Consider the following 19,607-nt stretch of genomic DNA (forward strand, 5'->3'; position numbering starts at 1 on the left):
CCTGCTGATCGCGTCCCACCAGTCCTATAATTCAGTAACACACGTTGTTGGGCTAGTTGGTGCATTGCATAAAGTAAGATTAACCGGCCAAGAAGACGCACACAGGAAAAATCGACACAGAAAGAAAGAGGCTGGATCCAGCCTCTTTCTTTCTGTGTCGATTTTTCCTGTGTGCGTCTTCTTGGCCGGTTAATCTTACTTCATGCAGTCCTATAACCCGGGTGACCAGACCTGGGAGTTGCCACGGAGCTCCTGCTGATTGCGTCCCACCTGTCCTATGACCCAGGTGACCAGACCTGGGAGTGGCCATGGAGCTCCTGCTGATCGCATCCCACCTGTCCTATGACCCGGGTGACCGCATCTGGGAATGGCCGACTCCTGTTGTGCTCCTGGAGCACGTAGCCAGCACGCATGTTCAGCGTCGTGCTGGGTGCTCTGGATAGATGCACCCGGAAATCAGGCGTGTCTGCCACGTGACAGCAACCTGAGGCCTCTTGCCTCAGCTGAGCGTCTCCTGCCGCCAAGCCACCTGCTGGTCTGACCCAAGTGCCTGTGGACACCGGGCGTTCCTTGAACTCCTAGCCCATGCAACCAGAAGCCTGCGCATGGCTAGCGTCCGGTGACTTTTACTAGTTTGTGTTCATCTTCGTCTTATTTGTTAAGCTCATTATTTGTTATCTGTTGTTATTTGTCTAGTCCTAGGTTTCTGAATGAAAAGTTATGTTCCTAGTTTGACTGGTCTGGTCATGTGTTTGTTTGATCCCACCAAATCAGCCCTTTGATTAGTGGATTTTAAAGAACCCGCTCACAATTGCGCATGCACTCGTTTCAGATTTTTCGCCGGGGAAACCGCTGATGTCACCCGAGTTGCCTGGTCATTGTACGTACTCACCGCTGCAGGTCGTGAGCGCGAAGCCACGCGTGGTAAGCAGAACCTTCCTCTCTCCTTTTCACATGTGCTTCCCCCTTTTGGTGGGTTCTTATTTCACCCCCGTACACGAGCGGGACGTTAGCTTGCTACTCGGTTTTTTGAGAGCTGTGCTTTGGCATGTACTCAGGCAGAATAAAGCCTGTTTGAGTACGCAACTCGGTGTTTGTCCCCTCTGGCCTAAACAAACTGCAGTGGTGACCTCTCGCACCACGGGTTGGGGTTCACAGCTCTGTAAGGCTGGCACACTCGGGCTAGAAAGCAACTTCCGCATCATCTAGCCTACTTTGGAGCGTTCTTACAAGAGTAAACCCCATAAGTCTGAACAAAGCGCTTCTGTAAGATAGTAATTTTGTCTCAAAACTAACAGGCAAATAAGCCCAACTGCAAATCCAAGTGATTCTACATACGTCATTGTTAATGTCTACACTCATAGCTAGCTCTCAAACATAACAGACAGAGAACAGCATCACGGCATTATACCAGATGCTGCTCCTTTGCATCTTCTCAACTCCACGTACCATTATGGCAGCTCACTGTCCATAACTGCGGCTGCTTGCACTGCTCAGTCCCTGCCTTCTGTTTTATTTCATCGCTCCCAACTAACAGTTGCACTGTGCACTTTTGGGGCTTCCTGAAGTCATGAAGAGTTACAATGCAAAATACATAATGCATATGATTAGGTGCTATATCGTATGGCAGTAAGTCACTTGGTGACTTAACATTCGAGTTTGATATCAGTTTGCCACAGGCCAATTCTATTTAATTTGTGGAGTAGTGGCGACTCCAGAGCTTCGTACTGTACCACTTTAAATCAAGACTAGCTGACTGCGATCATAACTGCAATGCACTTTTGCCACATTTAATCACAAAAATTGGCAAGAATGTCAACCCACGACTTTTAAAAAGTCTAGAAGATATGCATTGGTTGAACTACCCCTTAATGAAATCAAGGTACGAATAGCATCCACTAAGTTTTACCAGCTCGCACAATTTATTCTTACGCTATTGTGAAAAGAACATTGGCAGGATTTTTTGGAAACTGTAGCTATACTGTTGTTCACTCCCATTAGCATGAGATTTGTTTCATGCACTCCACTTCAGCATATTGGGTGATACAAACATGTCGGGAATAGTACCCTGCAGTGACATAACAGCTGCAACAAAAACTGGCCAGACACTGCACCTGCTGTGCCACTGAGGAATAGTTATCTGCCAACTATGGTAGTTCAATAGTTACTTCCCTACTGAGCTGGAGCACCTGGGTTCGAGCTCGACCACGGTGGCCACATTTCGATGGAGGCAAAACACAAAAGGCACCCATAAGCTGCGTTATGCCCATGAGTGTTAAAAGATTCCCAGGTGGTGTGAAAATATACCAGTGTCCTCCACTACGGAGCCTTTTCCTCCCATTCTTCACTCCTAACTTCCTTCCCTCAAAGCATGCCATGTTGTGAGACAGTTACTGGATCTTTCATTTCCTCAAAACAATTCTCATTTTTCAGTAGTTACCTACAGCTTTCCAAATAAGTGGAAAAGAAAAAAAATGAGCCAAGTGAAGCCTGTCTGGTTTGGAATATTCCCAGGTGGTGTGAAAATATACCAGTGTCCTCCACTACGGAGCCTTTTCCTCCCATTCTTCACTCCTAACTTCCTTCCCTCAAAGCATGCCATGTTGTGAGACAGTTACTGGATCTTTCATTTCCTCAAAACAATTCTCATTTTTCAGTAGTTACCTACAGCTTTCCAAATAAGTGGAAAAGAAAAAAAATGAGCCAAGTGAAGCCTGTCTGGTTTGGAATCAAGTTAAGTAGAGCAAAAAGAAATTATGCCTCGCCTCCCAAGCTGTTTATGGCACTACGAAAAGTATGGAAAGTAGGGGCGACGTGGGCCAATTAGGGCGGCGTGCACAACATGACTGCACCCTTACGCGTCTACCGCTCCTATCGGCTTGAACAAGAATTGACAGGAACGCAAGAGCACAATCATGTGGTGCGTATCATTCTGACTGGCCCAGGATACCTTTACCTTTCATAGTGCTGCAAACGCCTGATGAGGCAAGGTATAGTAGCAAGATTAATGTATCAACCAATCCTGAAAGAGGTAACTATGGTAATCTGAAAAAGATGATTTTACAAGAGGTGGTCCATGCCATGAAACATGCAGTCAGCCATGACTGTTGCCTGCTGTAACGTAACAAAATCCAGTGTAGAACACGGCATAAAGCAGTCATGGCTGTTAATGTGCAGGCACCTTGCCCCCGACCTATGCTACACCTGTTGATGTTTCCTCTAATAAATAAATGAGCAGAAACCAGAAACATGAACTAATCTGTGGGTGCTGTCCACTGCGCTTGCTACCATATACTATTGTCATGTTGTTACAAACAACATTCGCAGCTATGAATGCAATGTTGGTTTTGAGGCAGAAACAATGAGCCTCCCCTCTTTTGGACCTCCAATGTGACCCACAAAGAATGGATTGACTGGCACTGAAATGCTAGGAAACTCTAGTTCGAAATGGCTGTACTTTTGGTTCTTTTGCTTCTCAATGAAACATGGTTTCAAAGGACATCACCACAGAACATGTTTAACTGCTGGGATACTGCAGCACGGTCAACTATAGAAGAACAAAAACAATGCACGTTTCCCAGTGCCACAATGTCGAAAGCCTATCCCTCGACTTTACACATCAATGGCTCCTAATGTAAAGAACAAACTGACCAAAAAAGATTTTTAAATTTGCCATACTATCTTTCCACTTAAAACTTATTATTTTTCCAGAAAAGTAAGCAGCTTTTGTTGAAAGAAGGAAGTAAAGCATGCACACCATTTGCCTATAGCAAAGAGCATGGGTGATTGCCCTCAAAAATTATATATTTTCCAATATGGCAACTAAAGATGAGACAGCGCTAAACAGAAAAGTATTTTTTTTTTTTGCTATAAAGGCATAAAATAAGCTACCAATATGAGTACCATAGGCATCTGAGCAAAGGTAGTGCCATAAAATAAGCACTACATATCTCAATGTCAGAAAGCATGAATGTCAAAAATCTAAGGTGGAGTGACAATTTTGGCTAGTTGGTTCAACAAAAGAGACAAGCAGCGCAATGAATGGGGATCACAGACAGGATGGTAACACATGCACTGACTAGTATTACCAACTGAAAAATGTTTATTTGCATGTGCAAAATATACCAAGGAGACTAAACACAACGTGAGGCCGGTCATAAGAGCAAAAAGCAAAAATGACCGGAACCATGTCGAAAGACGCGGGAACTTAGGAGAGTTCACATAAAGCCATTCTTTCTTCAGAAGCATGATCGAAGGTGTGCTCTACTCTCGTGTGGATGATGAATGCCTCATAAACTTCCATGACTACTAGTTACACAGTTTTGAAGTTTAGCATAAAATGTGCATGCAGACAGCAGCTTCTCCATAACTATCCCCCCACTCACCCAGATGAATACTACTGACAATAGTGAGCACTGCAAATGGTGTCTACCTGCAGCTTTTCCAGAGCAAACATTCCCAGCAAGTGACAGGCATGAGGAACCAAGATGAGTGATGAATGGTATCACACTGCAGCTCGAGTACCTACGTGCACTACAACGCCTGGCTGAAGAATGCCGTTGCAAACCACCATCTAAAGAATGTCAGTCTCCCAGTGCAGGGTATGAGAGAACACTCGCTTCGTTCGCAGGTTTCATGCGCGCCAGCTGTGACTCAAACGATGTACAACAGGTGTGGCTGAGATAGACAGTAAAAGCACCACAGCCATGTCCAGAAAGAGCAAGAACAGGTAGAATGGCATGGCGCCCGCACACCAGGCAACAATGTGGTCATGGAAGCTTGCATAAGAGGACAGTGGACCACACGAGGAGCAAGAGATGCACATTGAAGGTTTTGCATCGCTATTTACGACATGAAGAAAAACAACCTTTTTTTCAAAATCCACTCACTTATTTCGTCTGAACGCTTGTTCCAGAATGAAAATTTGAAAACAGCAATCATTGCAAAACTTTTATGGCTCAAGTACTGCCTAGTCTGTTCGCACAGGCGTGCACAGGTTTCTGTATTAGGGGGAGCCAAGTTTTACCACAGCCCCCCCCTCATTTTCCACCAAAGTCCCTACGGCTAAAACACAGTGCAAAATGAGTAACGGTCTTAAAACATTTGTTTCGATGTGACAGAATTGCAACGTATACAAAATATAGTGAGCTTAAAAAAGAAAACAAGCTTCGCCGTGAATGCAGAATTGAAAATGACGCAACAATGCGCTTCTCACAATGGTTCCTTGAGTCCCCAGCTTTCTGGGGCTAAAAGTATCAAGTAACTTAGCAGTTCTTGGAACGCAACATCATGGGTCCTTGGTGCCCAGGACAGTCGAAACTCACTATAACGAACATGGATACAGCGAATTATCGGATAAAATGAACTAAAATCAATGTTTGGTTGGTGTATGGTGTATTTCAAAGGGAGTTCTTTCTGCATAACGAAACTAAAATTTCAAAACCTGACGCTAGATCGGTTATAACGAAGCAGTTCTTTTGCATTAAAATGGCACAAAATGCAGAGCAGAAAAAAACATCAAGAAATGCAATTTTTCAATCAATCGAATCGCCCACCGCCGAAGAGTGAATCGCCCACGCATTTATGTGCCGCGCCATTTAGTGGTGGCAACAAAAACTACCGCCAACGGCTTATGGCCTCCGAGATCACACCCCCACGTGCAGTGATCTTGGAGGTCATGAACGACCATGGCCAGACTCGAGCGGCACCACCGAAGTGTGTTTAAACCGCCCACGCGTTCGCATGCCGCGTCATCTAGTGGAGGCGGCAAAAACTGGCACCAACGGTCTATGCCCTCCGAGATCACACCTCTGTGCGCGGTGATCTCGCTGCCGCTCGAGTCCGGCCATGCAATGTCTGACAGGCATGTGACTGGCATGTCATCACCACTGCCTCGTTGTGGCCCCTGCCATGCCTCTGCCAATGCGACTGACCCGTGCGCGCACGCGCAACACTCCACTCCCTGATTCTGTTGGTTCCATTGCGCAAATTGTGCGCGGAGGCAACATCTCTTCTTAGTATTCATTTTTGCCCTCCAATATGGATCGAAAAACGAGATTTCATGTTTATATCAAGCTTTTAATTTAAAAATTGTGCTGTCCATATTAGTGCGCATTTTGTTTTCCTTTATTCATAGACTTCTTTACAGGAATTTGGGCGGGCATTTTTATAACGAATATCGGATATAACGAACAAATCGTTGTGCCCCATACTACTTCATTATAACGAGGTTCGACTGTATACTCAGGAAACCTGCATGGCCATAACCCTGCAATTCTAAATATGATGGCAACTGTCCGACAGAGCAAGCGTATTCGCCCCCCTTAGACGATTGGGGGAAAGGCAGCCCCCCTCCCCCCCCCCCCCCCATGTGCACGTCTATGCCTGTTCGTAAGAGAAATTTTATATTAACTAGTTTAGGAATTTTCGCCAGGTAGTGTCACATTGGCTACGTAGCCTTCAATCGCATGTGACTATTTAAACCCACCACAAGTGAATTAGGATTGAAAGTACCACTGCAGTAACACAGAGCACATTAATCCACTGCTTTTTCAGCACCAGATACTACTCCTGCGCAAGCTCTCAGATGAAACACGCAAGTGACTTTCAACAATTTTCTTCTCATTTAATGCAAATAGCGAAGCAAAACAGTACTGCTCAAAGAAGCACAAGGGGAACAACGCACACAAAACAAACGCAGCCAGGAAGAAAGTTTGCGCACACCCAAACCCTCACTACAAGCACCGTGGGAAAACCATGACATGGGCCCGCTTGTACAAACACGTGCAACCAGAATGTGCAACCTTTGTGCGACACTGCACTTGTGCACAACACTGAGCCTTGGTGGTCAGCGTATGCAGTTCGCGTGCAAGGCCAAACCACTTTGTGAGTCAACAGAGTCGGGTAGACATGACTGCAGCTGATCACGGTTTTACTAAGGTGTCCCACATCCACTACACAAACTGATAAATATGCGTGCAGAAACAGTAAGCACAGAGTCAACACACACTGGAAACCCACTTGGCAACTGACATTTCTACATGCTCGGTCAGTACACAGTCCAGGAATGTGGTGAAAGTCTACAGAGTTTTTTTTTTTTTTAATCCTGTCACACAGTCTCTCGAGTGGTGTGTGCCGCATCGGCAAGAAACTGTAGCGATTTGTGCAAACGGACCCATGTCTGCACTACCAAGTCAGTTAGTCACACCGAGCACCCAATGTTAGTGTTACTTTTCATCGCTGGGGCTCGTTCCATGGCCAAAGGGGATGACAGCCCAGACCACATTCTGTGGGTCCATCCTTCACACCCACAAATCCTATATAAAGCTTGAAGCCAAGCTCAACTGGAGACTTGTATGCAATCAAAAAACACAAATTTCCTCGGCTTCTCTCTGACCCAGTGTGCGATGCAACACAAGCTAGTGGATATGTGTGCACACATGCACTGGCATGTGTATAGCGATACTTTCAATGGGACAGACAGAAGCACGAGCTCAAACAATGAGGCAAACTCTCCGCTTGATGAGCATGTGCAAGTTCACCTAACAGAAAATCTTAACTGATACTGCATATCAAATGCTGCCGTAGTGCAACCCGCAAGAGTGCAACTATTTCACCATGTGTACCAGGCAGATGGATAAGCCAGTAAAGAAAACTTTTGCTAACTCAAGTTGTAAAAAAAGAAGAAAATTTAGAGATAAATGCAATACCTCATGAGATGCACAAAGCACCAGAGCAGTGACTACAAACGCCAGAAATCTAAGCCTTCTATTTTGCCTTATTTTGCAATAGGCATTACACTAGTATGTGGACCGAACCTTAGCATCACAGCAGTAGTGGCCACTGCCACCAGGAGTAGTGGGGGAGGGAGTCAAGTCTCTATAACCATTACGCAGCATACAGCTATGTCTGACACAACCAAAGCTAGAGTGCCGTGTCTCCTAGAAGAAAAGTCACCTTAAAGAAATAATAGTAACGGCTAAAAACTGCACTTAAAAGAGTGACACCCTGACTAGATTACCATCAAGCCCACAAGAGCCAAGTGTGCCTTATCTTTAAGAAGCAATTACGCAACTGTAATATTCATCCTTTTTTTTTTTGCACCAGTGTTCTTTGTTATGTTTGGTCAAAAGGCTGAACCAGAGTCTTCCAGTGAAGGAAAATAATTACAGCACCAGAGCAGTATTGAGGCAGTGGTATCCTGACATGTCTTGAGCAAATATGTGCCCTGACTGAATATGCTCAGACTCAGTGGTACAATTCAACTTGAGAAGGCAAAGTACTAAAATTTTTTTGCTATGAAGAAAAGGTATTTCTAAATGCAGTAACCAGTATACTATACCAGCACTAAAACTCATTCAATGCTGCTGTAATGATGACTCTTCTGAAACTCAGGTAACTAAGATGTGAAATCGAGGCTCTTAGCCACTAAGTAAATCAAGAGCACTAATGCATCAGCTATGGCATCTCTTTTTCACGGACTGTGAATACAGAACTAATTAATAAGGCCCCTAGTTTCCTATAATTCTGCAGAAAGCAGCAGATTTTAGAAAGTTTTTGCAAAATTGTAAGCATACACGCATTTTTACGATACAGTCACCGACCGATTTTTCGGATGCCCGATTTTCCAGATCTGCCTCATTTTCCGGACCTGCCCGATTTTCTGAACCTTCCTGATTATTCGGAGTCTGCCATGGCATCGTTCCGTGCTCCATGAAGTCAATATACAACACCAACCAAAATTTCGGACATTTGAAATTTTTCTCATTGAATTTTCCTGGCTTTTTCCTTCGCAAACCAAGAGCTATTCAAAATTGCCACAACATGGCTGCCATTTTGTTTTTCTGCAACCCTGAACCCATTAGCTGCACACTCCTGCAATTTTCAACTTGCTGCAAGCTGTCGTATGCCCTTCAGGCTTCATTCTTGCAGTCGGTTTTCCCCTCCTTCATCGCCTCCGTGGTGCCGGCATCTGACGAAAGTGGGGCAGCAATTGAACTGAGCCACAGGACAGGCCAGTCATGGCAATGCGTGAGTGCGGCAGCAGAAAAAAAAAAGTAATTGCACGCTCCCAGAGAGTTTTGTGATCCAACTCCAGGCAGTTGTTGGAGCCACGAGAGATAGTGTCGCTTCTTTCTTTTTTTTTTTTTTTAGAAACCAACGTGTGCAGCAGACACGGAGGCAGCCACCATGGCCCCTACCGCCCCTTTGCAGGTTGCCGCTTTGAAGAGGCGCAGGTGTACAGCTCGTCTTTGAACATCGCACCGCTCCGACTATTGCGCGCTTTTCCTGCAGAAATAGACTGACCAGGTTTTCAAGCTGCTCGGTAAATAAAGTGATGTTTTTAGTGTGAACTCGTTTTTTCGGACTGCCTGGTTTTCCGGATGCTTTTCGGGCCCCTTGAGGGTCCGAAAAGTCGTTCAGAGACTGTATTTCGTTAGTGGACGTCAGCCAGAATATTAGAATGATATAGAAATGTGACCAATTTTATTGCCCCAATTTTTTTGAAACATTACACCTGGTAACAAACAGAGTACAGCTGATGCCTTTACTTGCTTGCTCCCCCATCTGCTCAAGCAAGCCAGCACGTCAAGTACAGCAGTTCTTGAGGCAACATGCCTAGATGATTCTACGGGATGACTCGAACACTGGTGCTTGTCGAAAGTAATATTACTGCATTTGCCCAAACATGATGTGCGTTTCCTTTTGCTCGAATAATCTGGTTCAGAAGCATTTAGTAATACTTGGAGCTTGACTGTAAGATTATACAGAGCAATTTGTTTCTCACGGTTCCCTAAGGCACCCAAAGAAAGCTCACCCACAAGGCCCATCAGATGTGAGAAAAAGCGAACTGCCCCTCAATAGTATTGGGCTACTGAGGCAAAGTGTGCGTCCACTCCTGCACAAAAGGCTGCATGCATTAACGCGCGTGGGAGGCTTCCCGCAGAATATTGCAGATTCTTTTTTTCTCACAGAAATTTACGTTTCCTGCTCCAGTAAATCAGAGGCCTCACCAATCAATCGTTAATAATGCCATTTTTTACACTACGAAACTTAAACACAAGCACTGAACAGAAATGCGTCAATGGAAAACCTGTATAAGGCTCTGCACCTACTCTTGAATTTGAACTTCAACTGTAAAATTACCATGTATATACTTGAAGTACCCAGAAGTGATAACAAAAGTATCTAGTGAAAATATGTATTAATGTGCTACTAGTATTCTAAGCAAAACCTTGCTCCTAATGTATCAAGTATTAAGAGTCAAGTCTAGACAAGGCCACGCAGCTTCAACACCATTTGGTAACAATTCAGCCTAATCTGAGTTTCCTTTCACGAGGCATATTCAACTGACTCCGTTAGTCAAAACCAGAGGAGCTTTCAGCAAAGGATCACCATGTATCACAGTGTCCATACCTGGGGGCTTCTGAGGTGCTGGCTTCCCCAGCCCTTCAAGTGGGATGTCTTCGCCACGCTGGACAGCCTTGTACCACTCACGCTGCTGGCGTGAGTCCAGGTGGTTCATACGACTGCCAGTCTTGCGGATAAGCGTTGAGTCAGACTCATACCCATCGCTCAGCGTGCTGAAAGGAGTGTAAACGGTCAACAATCACAGCCACTTCTCAAGTAATATGCACTCAGTTGCTCTGTACACTTTCCCCCATTTCACTGCAAAAGATAGCACTAAACAGACAGACATAGAAGGCCAATGAAACAAACCACTACTATGTTCTGTCCTCATTTGTTTATTAACTTCCCTAAATTATATACATAACAGAGCTCTTAAAGGGGCACTGAAGGAAAATATCAAACTAACCAAAACTGGTAGATGGTTCCCCTGCAGCACTACCAGCATCTTTACTGCGTGGAAAGATGGCTGTGTTGCTGAGAAAATTGCAAATAAATATCCAGAAAACATACCACTTTCAAAGCACCCGCATGAAATGAACTGCAGTGATGCCCTTTAATGACGTCTCTGTAGTCGAACTAAGCCTTTTTTTCAGTACGTTCACTTTATCATGCCATGGGCGATTGGGGCGGGCGATTGGGGCGGGCGCCATGCGCCATCTACTGCCACCGCGCAATAGCAGCAAACACCTTTTCAAGTGAATGATGCTAAAAACCAGCGTCATGATCGCAGCTGACCATGTGCTCTCGTTTACGACCCATAAATAAAAGACTTGCAAAAAAAAAAAACATTCCCGCGTAACCCTGTAACCCTATAAGTCATAACCTTTCATGGGCGTTGGCTGGGGCCGTGCCAATGGTGCTTATCCATATTTCCGAATTAACAGGGCTCGAATTAACGAGTATTTAGTTGCGAGCTTTGGATGTTGTGCGGAAGAGAGCAGGCAGCCGCGGCCGCAAACCCCTACTCGCGCCGGTCATGGCTTTACCCACTTTTCCATGGTTTTACTTGGTTTCATCTTTTGTCCCCGTTTTGGGCATGCCAGCCTCTAACTATGCCACTCTTTCACTGAGGGTGTTTTCTCTTTTTTTTTTTTTTTGCCACGTGCTGCACGCTAAGCAGGCCAGACGCGACAGCGCTTAGTTCGAATTATCCATTGCGGAACCGACTCGCAATTGAATTAACAGGCTTTTTTTGTACACAGATCTCTATGGAGCTTGGCCGGACTAAGTAATGTAGTTCAAATTATCCGAAAATTCAAATTATCGAGGTTTGAATTAACAAGCTTTCACTTACCACAAGATATTTTTATATACAGTCGACGACCGATTTTTCGGACTTCAACGGACCACGAAAATGTCCGAAAAATCGGGCAGTCCGAAAAAACAAACGTGCATCAAAAAAGCTAAATTTATTGCCTATTATTAACTTTGAGGCCGGAAAAAGTCATGAATGCTTTTCTTCACCACGCTCCACTTCCGTGCTAACAGGTCCACCTCAATTTCGCTTGCATCAGCCCAGCTTGCATCTGCTGCGCTGCTGCAGGTGAGTCATCGTTGTCGCTCTCAGATTCCACAAGCACTTGGCGAATAATTCCTGCATCTACGAGCCCAGCGCACCGTTCCAACTGGTGGTCCACGTCTGTGAACTGAAAACGAGACGGCCGATGGAATTTTGACACCAGCAGTGCGAAGGTCGTGAATGAACAGCTCATTGCCTGACAGCTGCTTGACGACGCTCTCCTCGTCCAAGGCAGTCGACTCGTCATTTAGCAAAAATCACGTGTGGTGAAAGCAACTGCGCAGCATTGTGAGTGCTACAGACTTCCACGCATCTGCGAGGGTATTAAGTGCTCCAAGCAGATCGACAGAGTAGGTTTTCCCACTGCCGAGGCACAGCACAATCGCCAACTACTGAATAAAGACAAATTACAATCCCCAATGCTTTCCTTGGCCTCGCCGACTGTTGGCTTCTTTCCTTCATGTATTATAACGAGCACCCTCATTTCCCCTTCATTTATCTGCTTCTCGCTGCCGCGTTGCACGAAAAAAAAAGAAGAATTCCTAATAAAATCCGGAAACAGCTTCTAGAAGAAGTGAAGTCGATTCAATTAAATGCGAGCCACAGTAGTGACAGAACATAGTTCTCGCATTGACCATGGCTAGGCCTACTCGCAATGCCCCCCCCCCCCCCCCCCCCCCCTCTCCAAAAAAAACCTGTGGCACATAGCAGTATTTTGAGGATTGTAGTCTGAACATCTTGAGAAAATATGTGAGGAATGTCACTGCTACATTAACTCCTTTCAGCACAGTCCGATACAAGAGAGAAGCTTGAAAACTCCTGTGGCCGCAACAACCGTCCAGCATGCACGCGAGAACGCCCAAGCAGATCGAATCGGTGCGGCGCAGCACTACCAAGGCCAAGCCAAAGCAAGCCCAGTCAAAGTGAAGCCGCAGCGCAGTAGTGCTAGCCACCCTAGTAGTGCTCGTAGTGCGTCTGGCACGTCCATCCCTTTGTTGCTGGTGGCTTGGCTAAAGTTATCTAGAACTGGATAGTGGGCTCATTCCTTAGCTGGCGCCATACATTACAATGACGCCGCCTATAACAACAAATTCTAGTCTTGCGCGCCTCCGCGGTGGGTCGCCACCGCCGCCTTCAATGTAACAGCACACAATGGAGAGGCTGCACCGTGCTGCAATTTGCCTTTCCTTGCCTTCGCCCCTTCGCTGTGTGACACTAAATTCCTGCGTCTGTGTTCTCGGCATTGAAGGCTTTGTTTTGCGGCAGGCAATGTGATCCAATGAATTGTGGACAGCTACGCTGATGCCACCCCGATGAAAATATTGTGCCAGACTGGCAGATTGGCTAGCTGTACATGAAAAGCAGCAAGATCCAAAAGATGCGGCTCTCGAAAAATAATAGGATCAGATATAAATCCTCCTTAACGAATATAAACACATGATGACCTTCAAGACCAGTCAGGACCTCCTAAAAACTTATTTTGTATCTGAATCGGTGAAAAAAATTGTGCCAAACCATGCAAACCACAAGGGAAAAAAAAAAAAAAAAGACATAAGCGTTTTTTTTACCATTTCAAGCATGCACCAACTAGCCTCTGCAAAAAGAGGTGTAATTTTGTATTATCCCACAATAATCAGGCAGCAATGACCACCCCACTCGAGCCTAGTTTTTGAGTTGTCTTTCATTCTATGGCCTTGTGGAAATAATAAGCCAGGGGAAATGCGAGCAGGGCCAGCTATCCTCATTGCTGACATGCTGTCACATCAAGGAAGCAACGCCAGACACGAGTGTAGACACAGAGGGTCAGCCAGTTACGGTACTGGCATCTGCTGACCACAGCCAGCATATCTGAGTGATTCTAGGCTGATGTTTTACATTGCTGGATATGCTAAACGGAGTCTAATGAAACTGAATTGCGAAGCTTGTACAAACCTGCCAACTGAGGCATCGCCGGGAGAAAGCTTTCAGCTTGCTTGACGCAACCTTCCAGGACAAAGGGGGACTGCATGCTGTACTCATCAGCTAAGCTGCACAGCTTCTTGAGCAAGCTCGTAAATATGTTCACGGAGCACGTACCTTTCGTGCCATGTTGTATATTCGGGCAGCAAATTAACTGATGTACGTGTAGTAGTAAAAGATACACTCTCGCAAGATATCAGATGCTAACAACATTCCTCGCGTCTCTCAGTTAACGTTAATGCGGGTGCACTTTTTTGTCAAAGAAGAAATGCCGAAAAATCAGAGAAAAGGCTAAGCATTTGAAGTTGAACCACTGTTCATCAACCAGAGATGCCTGATAAATGATATTCCTTTGATATTCCTTGATATTCTTAGAACTGGATGTCGCAACCTTTCCTTCCTATCGATCAGTTTTCATAGCGTACGTAACAATTAACGCCGTGTACACGAATATATAGCTAATGCATTGTGCAGTTATTTGAAAAACTTCAGAGTGCACGGAGGGTTTGCAGCTGCAAGCTTTTAAGATGTGTTGAATAATGACTTATGGCCAATTTTAAGCACCTTTGTTCCAGAAACAGCGTCGGCAGTAATTTCACGATCAGGCGGGCGCGACAAAATGGTGCAGAAAGCTGCCGGCCTGTTAGAAATACGGATACAGCTTTACATGTTATCCGCACAACCCTAAGCGTCCTGGTACTCTTCGTATCATCACGGCCGTTAATCATAAACCTCAGAAAATGGGGCTATCGAGAGCCGCAGTCATTTTCATATATGCGTGTCACTTTTCACGTCAATTTGAGCCAAGGACGCCGGAGAGAAATCCTACACGCGCTTGCAGTTAGGAAAGTCTGACCTCTTAATTCATCATATAGTTGCTAATATATCCAACGTCTGCACACCTGCCACGTGCAAATTTAAGAAATGTGGATGAAGGAGGCGCGTTTTTCCGAAGTGAGAAGGCCGCTCAACCGGCAGAGCACTACAATGAAGTCGCCAGTGGCGCCACCTAGTGCATGTGACATACACTGTGTCAGAAAGGAGCCCCAGTGAGCCCACAACCCCATTCTAGCTCACTTTAGCTCGGATTTGTGCGTAGTGGGTAGAAGTCTGGTTGCTCGATCGTAATGGGCTACCACAACTATTCCGCGAAATTCAAACTACAGGTGATTGAATTTGCAGAAGAAAATGAAAATCGTGCCACTCCAGGCAGTACAAGCTTAACAAAAGCTGCGTGCAATACTGGCGAAAGCAGAAAGCAGAGCTAACAAATGCAAGCCCACAAAGGAGAGCATTTCGGGAACCTAAGAACGGTAAATTCCCCACCGTTGAAGGACTCGTGAAGAAGAACTCGTGCGTTACGTTCGCGAGCATCGGACCTCTGGTATCACAGTGTCATGTGAAATGCTGCAGTTAAAGGCCAGAAAAATTGCACGTCACGAAGGGATCCCAGCTGCGACGTTTAAAGCAAGTGGGAGGTGGGTGACCTGTTTTATGAGACGTCACCACCTGTCTCTGAGACGGAGAACTCTCTGCCAGCGTTTGCCCGAAACTATGAAGAAAAAGTGGTGGCAGTTCCCCGTTTCATGATAGCGCTGCGCAGGACGGAAGATTTCGTTATGTCCCAGATCACGCACGCTACCGAGATGCCGCTGACATTCGACATGCCGCTCAACCTCACAGTGATCGAAAAGGGAGTTTCATCTGTTGCTATAAAAACAACTGGAAGCGAAATGCAACAGTGCCCTGTAATGCTGGCAGTTACTGCTGACAGTCGCAAGCTACCGCCCTTCATCATATTTAAGCGGAAGACGATGCCGAAATTGAAAGTGAAAGGACGCATCCATATTCATGTCCACGAAAAAGGGTAGATAAATGAAGCATTATTGCTCGACTGGTTGGAAACTGTGTGGGGGAAGCGACCAGGCGCTTCTTTGCATTTACCATAGATGTTGGTCCTTGATAGCTTCAAGGGCCAACTCATTGAGTGTGAAACAAAATTTAAAGAAGATGAAGACCAACCCGGCTGTCATCCCAAGCAGCCTAACATCAGTCCTGTAGCCGCTGAATGCCTCCATTAATAAGCCGTTTAAAGATAACGTGTGGAAGTAGTACGTCGAATGGATGGCCAGCAGAGAAGATGGCCTCACTCCCACTGGAAGAATGAAGAGGCCTCCTTTGGAGACAGTCTGCGAATGCATACTGGCAGCATGGGACAAGGTCTCTGCCAACATTGTGGAGTACAGTTTAAAAAAAAAACTGGACTGTAATGCGCTTGACGAAACCGAGGATGATGCTATTTGAGATGCCAGCAACAATGGTTACAACAGCTGCGATGATGTCAGCCATGGCTCGGAATCCAGTTTTTCCAGCAGCGACTCTGGCTAGATAAAGTACGCGCACTTAATAAAGGAAAGAGTTTTGCTTGTGTATGATGCTTCATTTATTTAGATATACAGTCGCCGACCGATATTTCGGACGCCCAATTTTCCGGACCTACCTGAAAATCTGGACCTTGCACTGGCACTGCCACGAGCTCCATAGAGTCAATGTATAACACCGACCAAAATTTTGGACATTTGAAATCCTTCTCATTCGATTTTCCGGACTTCTTCTTTTGATTCGCGACTCAAGAGCAACCGAAAAAAAAAACAATGCCGGTGCCATTTTGCTTTTCTGGCCGCTGGCATTTTGGTTTTCTGCAACCTCGAACCCATGTGTCATCGGAACATCACGTACCCGGTATAGCCTCGACAGCAGGCACAAAACCATCAAAGCGAAGAAATTACAGCCGTTTGACTCTAGAAAAGAAGGCCGCCGTTATCAAGTAAGTGGAAAGTGGCCCGTTGCAAGCGGACGTTGCAATGCAATTTGCAATCTCGAAGCAGACGACGAAATTGTTCGCCAGGTACCTGAAAGTGATGACTCAGGCTCCGACAGTGAGAAGCCAGAGGCTGTGCTGCCAATTAGCAGTGAACTAACCTGAGCTCTAATGGTGCTTTCAGCTATGTACAGCGAGAACGTCACCCTTGCCGACGTGCAAGCCAACTTTCTTGTACGGTAACGTAGCACCCGGCAGAGGCATACTGACTACTTTTTTCAAGTCGCTCACTAAATAAATAGACTTTTTTTGCGTGAATTAGTTTTTTCGGACTGCCAGATTTTCCGGACGCTATCTCGGCTCCTTGAGGGTCCGAAAAATTGGTTGGCGACTGTATATTGCATGTTATGTCCTTTTTGTGGATGAGTTTTTAAGACATGTCCACAAAATTTTCGTGTAATTTGCACACCTCTTGAAGCGTTAATTTATGAACAAAAAGTGTGCAAATTACGCGAGTAAACAAGGTATAATGCACACAAGGTATTGCTGTTTGTTACAATAGGTTTTCTTCTGTAATGAAGCTCTTTTTTTTCCTAAAAATATGCATAAACTTTTTTTGAGCACAATCATTATATGAAGTAACACATTGATAAAAATATATACAGTCGAAACCGGATATATCGAACTCGAAGGGGATCGCGAAATAGTTCGATATATCGATAATTCGATATATAGACATCGGCTTGGGACGGCGCTTATGATGCGAAACAATGATACGGTATTTGTCGCGTAATCAACTCACTGGCAAAACTAACCCACCCTCCACTTTTGCACTCGAGAATTCGGAAAAAAAGAAAGCGTAAAGGCCAGCTCGCTCACATGCAAGCGATTAAGCGATCTCAGCGACAAGCGGCAGCGACAGAGCAAAAAATTTCCAACTTGTTGGAACTGCTTCCCTCTGCTGTACCAGCCATCGTGGCAGCTCAAAACAAGGTTTCTGTGCGTTATCGCATGCATGTTGCACTCCGTTTGGGTGTCTCATTCACAGCTCATTTCTTGGCGGCGTGCCAAGATGCTGTGCAGCGATAACGCGATAATGTCGCGGCGTGCTTATCTTTTGATAGCTCCTGCTGCGGCGGGAAGCGAACTTGGCAGACTGCCCGTGATGGCTTGACTGCACAAGCCTGGTTCGATTTATCACGCCGCGCTTGGGGCGGGCGTAGTCTACTGCCTTAAAATCATTGGAAAGCGTGATAAAGTAGCTGCAAATGCTGTTTGAAGCGAAAAATGCTAAAAGCCGGTGTCATGATCGCAGCTGACCACGTGGTTTCGTTGATTCATACATGCAACAATAAACGACTCCTGCAAAAAAAAAAACCCCGCTTCGTAACGCCATATCTTACGCTACGCCGCGTGTACAGCACAACGATCAGAACAAACTACCCGCAAAAGAAAAAAAAAATAGGTGGATGGGTGGGTGGGTGGATGGATGGATGGATGGATGGATGGATGGATGGATGGATGGATGGATGGATGGATGGATGGATGGATGGATGGATGGATGGATGGATGGATGGATGGATGGATGGATGGATGGATGGATGGATGGATGGATGGATGGATGGATGGATGGATGGATGGATGGATGGATGGATGGATGGATGGATGGATGGATGGATGGATGGATGGATGGATGGATGGATGGATGGATGGATGGATGGATGGATGGATGGATGGATGGATGGATGGATGGATGGATGGATGGATGGATGGATGGATGGATGGATGGATGGATGGATGGATGGATGGATGGATGGATGGATGGATGGATGGATGGATGGATGGATGGATGGATGGATGGATGGATGGATGGATGGATGGATGGATGGATGGATGGATGGATGGATGGATGGATGGATGGATGGATGGATGGATGGATGGATGGATGGATGGATGGATGGATGGATGGATGGATGGATGGATGGATGGATGGATGGATGGATGGATGGATGGATGGATGGATGGATGGATGGATGGATGGATGTGGATGGATGGATGGATGGATGGATGGATGGATGGATGGATGGATGGATGGATGGATGGATGGATGGATGGATGGATGGATGGATGGATGGATGGATGGATGGATGGATGGATGGATGGATGGATGGATGGATGGATGGATGGATGGATGGATGGATGGATGGATGGATGGATGGATGGATGGATGGATGGATGGATGGATGGATGGATGGATGGATGGATGGATGGATGGATGGATGGATGGATGGATGGATGGATGGATGGATGGATGGATGGATGGATGGATGGATGGATGGATGGATGGATGGATGGATGGATGGATGGATGGATGGATGGATGGATGGATGGATGGATGGATGGATGGATGGATGGATGGATGGATGGATGGATGGATGGATGGATGGATGGATGGATGGATGGATGGATGGATGGATGGATGGATGGATGGATGGATGGATGGATGGATGGATGGATGGATGGATGGATGGATGGATGGATGGATGGATGGATGGATGGATGGATGGATGGATGGATGGATGGATGGATGGATGGATGGATGGATGGATGGATGGATGGATGGATGGATGGATGGATGGATGGATGGATGGATGGATGGATGGATGGATGGATGGATGGATGGATGGATGGATGGATGGATGGATGGATGGATGGATGGATGGATGGATGGATGGATGGATGGATGGATGGATGGATGGATGGATGGATGGATGGATGGATGGATGGATGGATGGATGGATGGATGGATGGATGGATGGATGGATGGATGGATGGATGGATGGATGGATGGATGGATGGATGGATGGATGGATGGATGGATGGATGGATGGATGGATG

General features: G+C 45.8%; 1 protein-coding gene across 7 annotated transcripts in view; it reads right to left on the reverse strand.

The window, feature by feature from the left end:
• LOC146184673 (uncharacterized) overlaps positions 1 to 19,607 on the reverse strand; it is a 233,890-nt gene that overhangs the window by 61,355 nt on the left and 152,928 nt on the right. For all 7 annotated transcript variants that reach the window (XM_084609450.1, XM_084609448.1, XM_084609449.1 and 4 more), the window contains one exon: positions 10,417 to 10,583. In XM_084609450.1, the coding sequence (XP_084465576.1) occupies positions 10,417 to 10,583 (167 nt within the window). The remainder of the gene's footprint in view (positions 1 to 10,416; positions 10,584 to 19,607) is intronic.

Source organism: Amblyomma maculatum, chromosome 7 (assembly GCF_055883805.1).
Source record: "Amblyomma maculatum isolate TAMU_Amacu chromosome 7, ASM5588380v1, whole genome shotgun sequence".
Classification (NCBI taxonomy): domain Eukaryota; kingdom Metazoa; phylum Arthropoda; class Arachnida; order Ixodida; family Ixodidae; genus Amblyomma; species Amblyomma maculatum.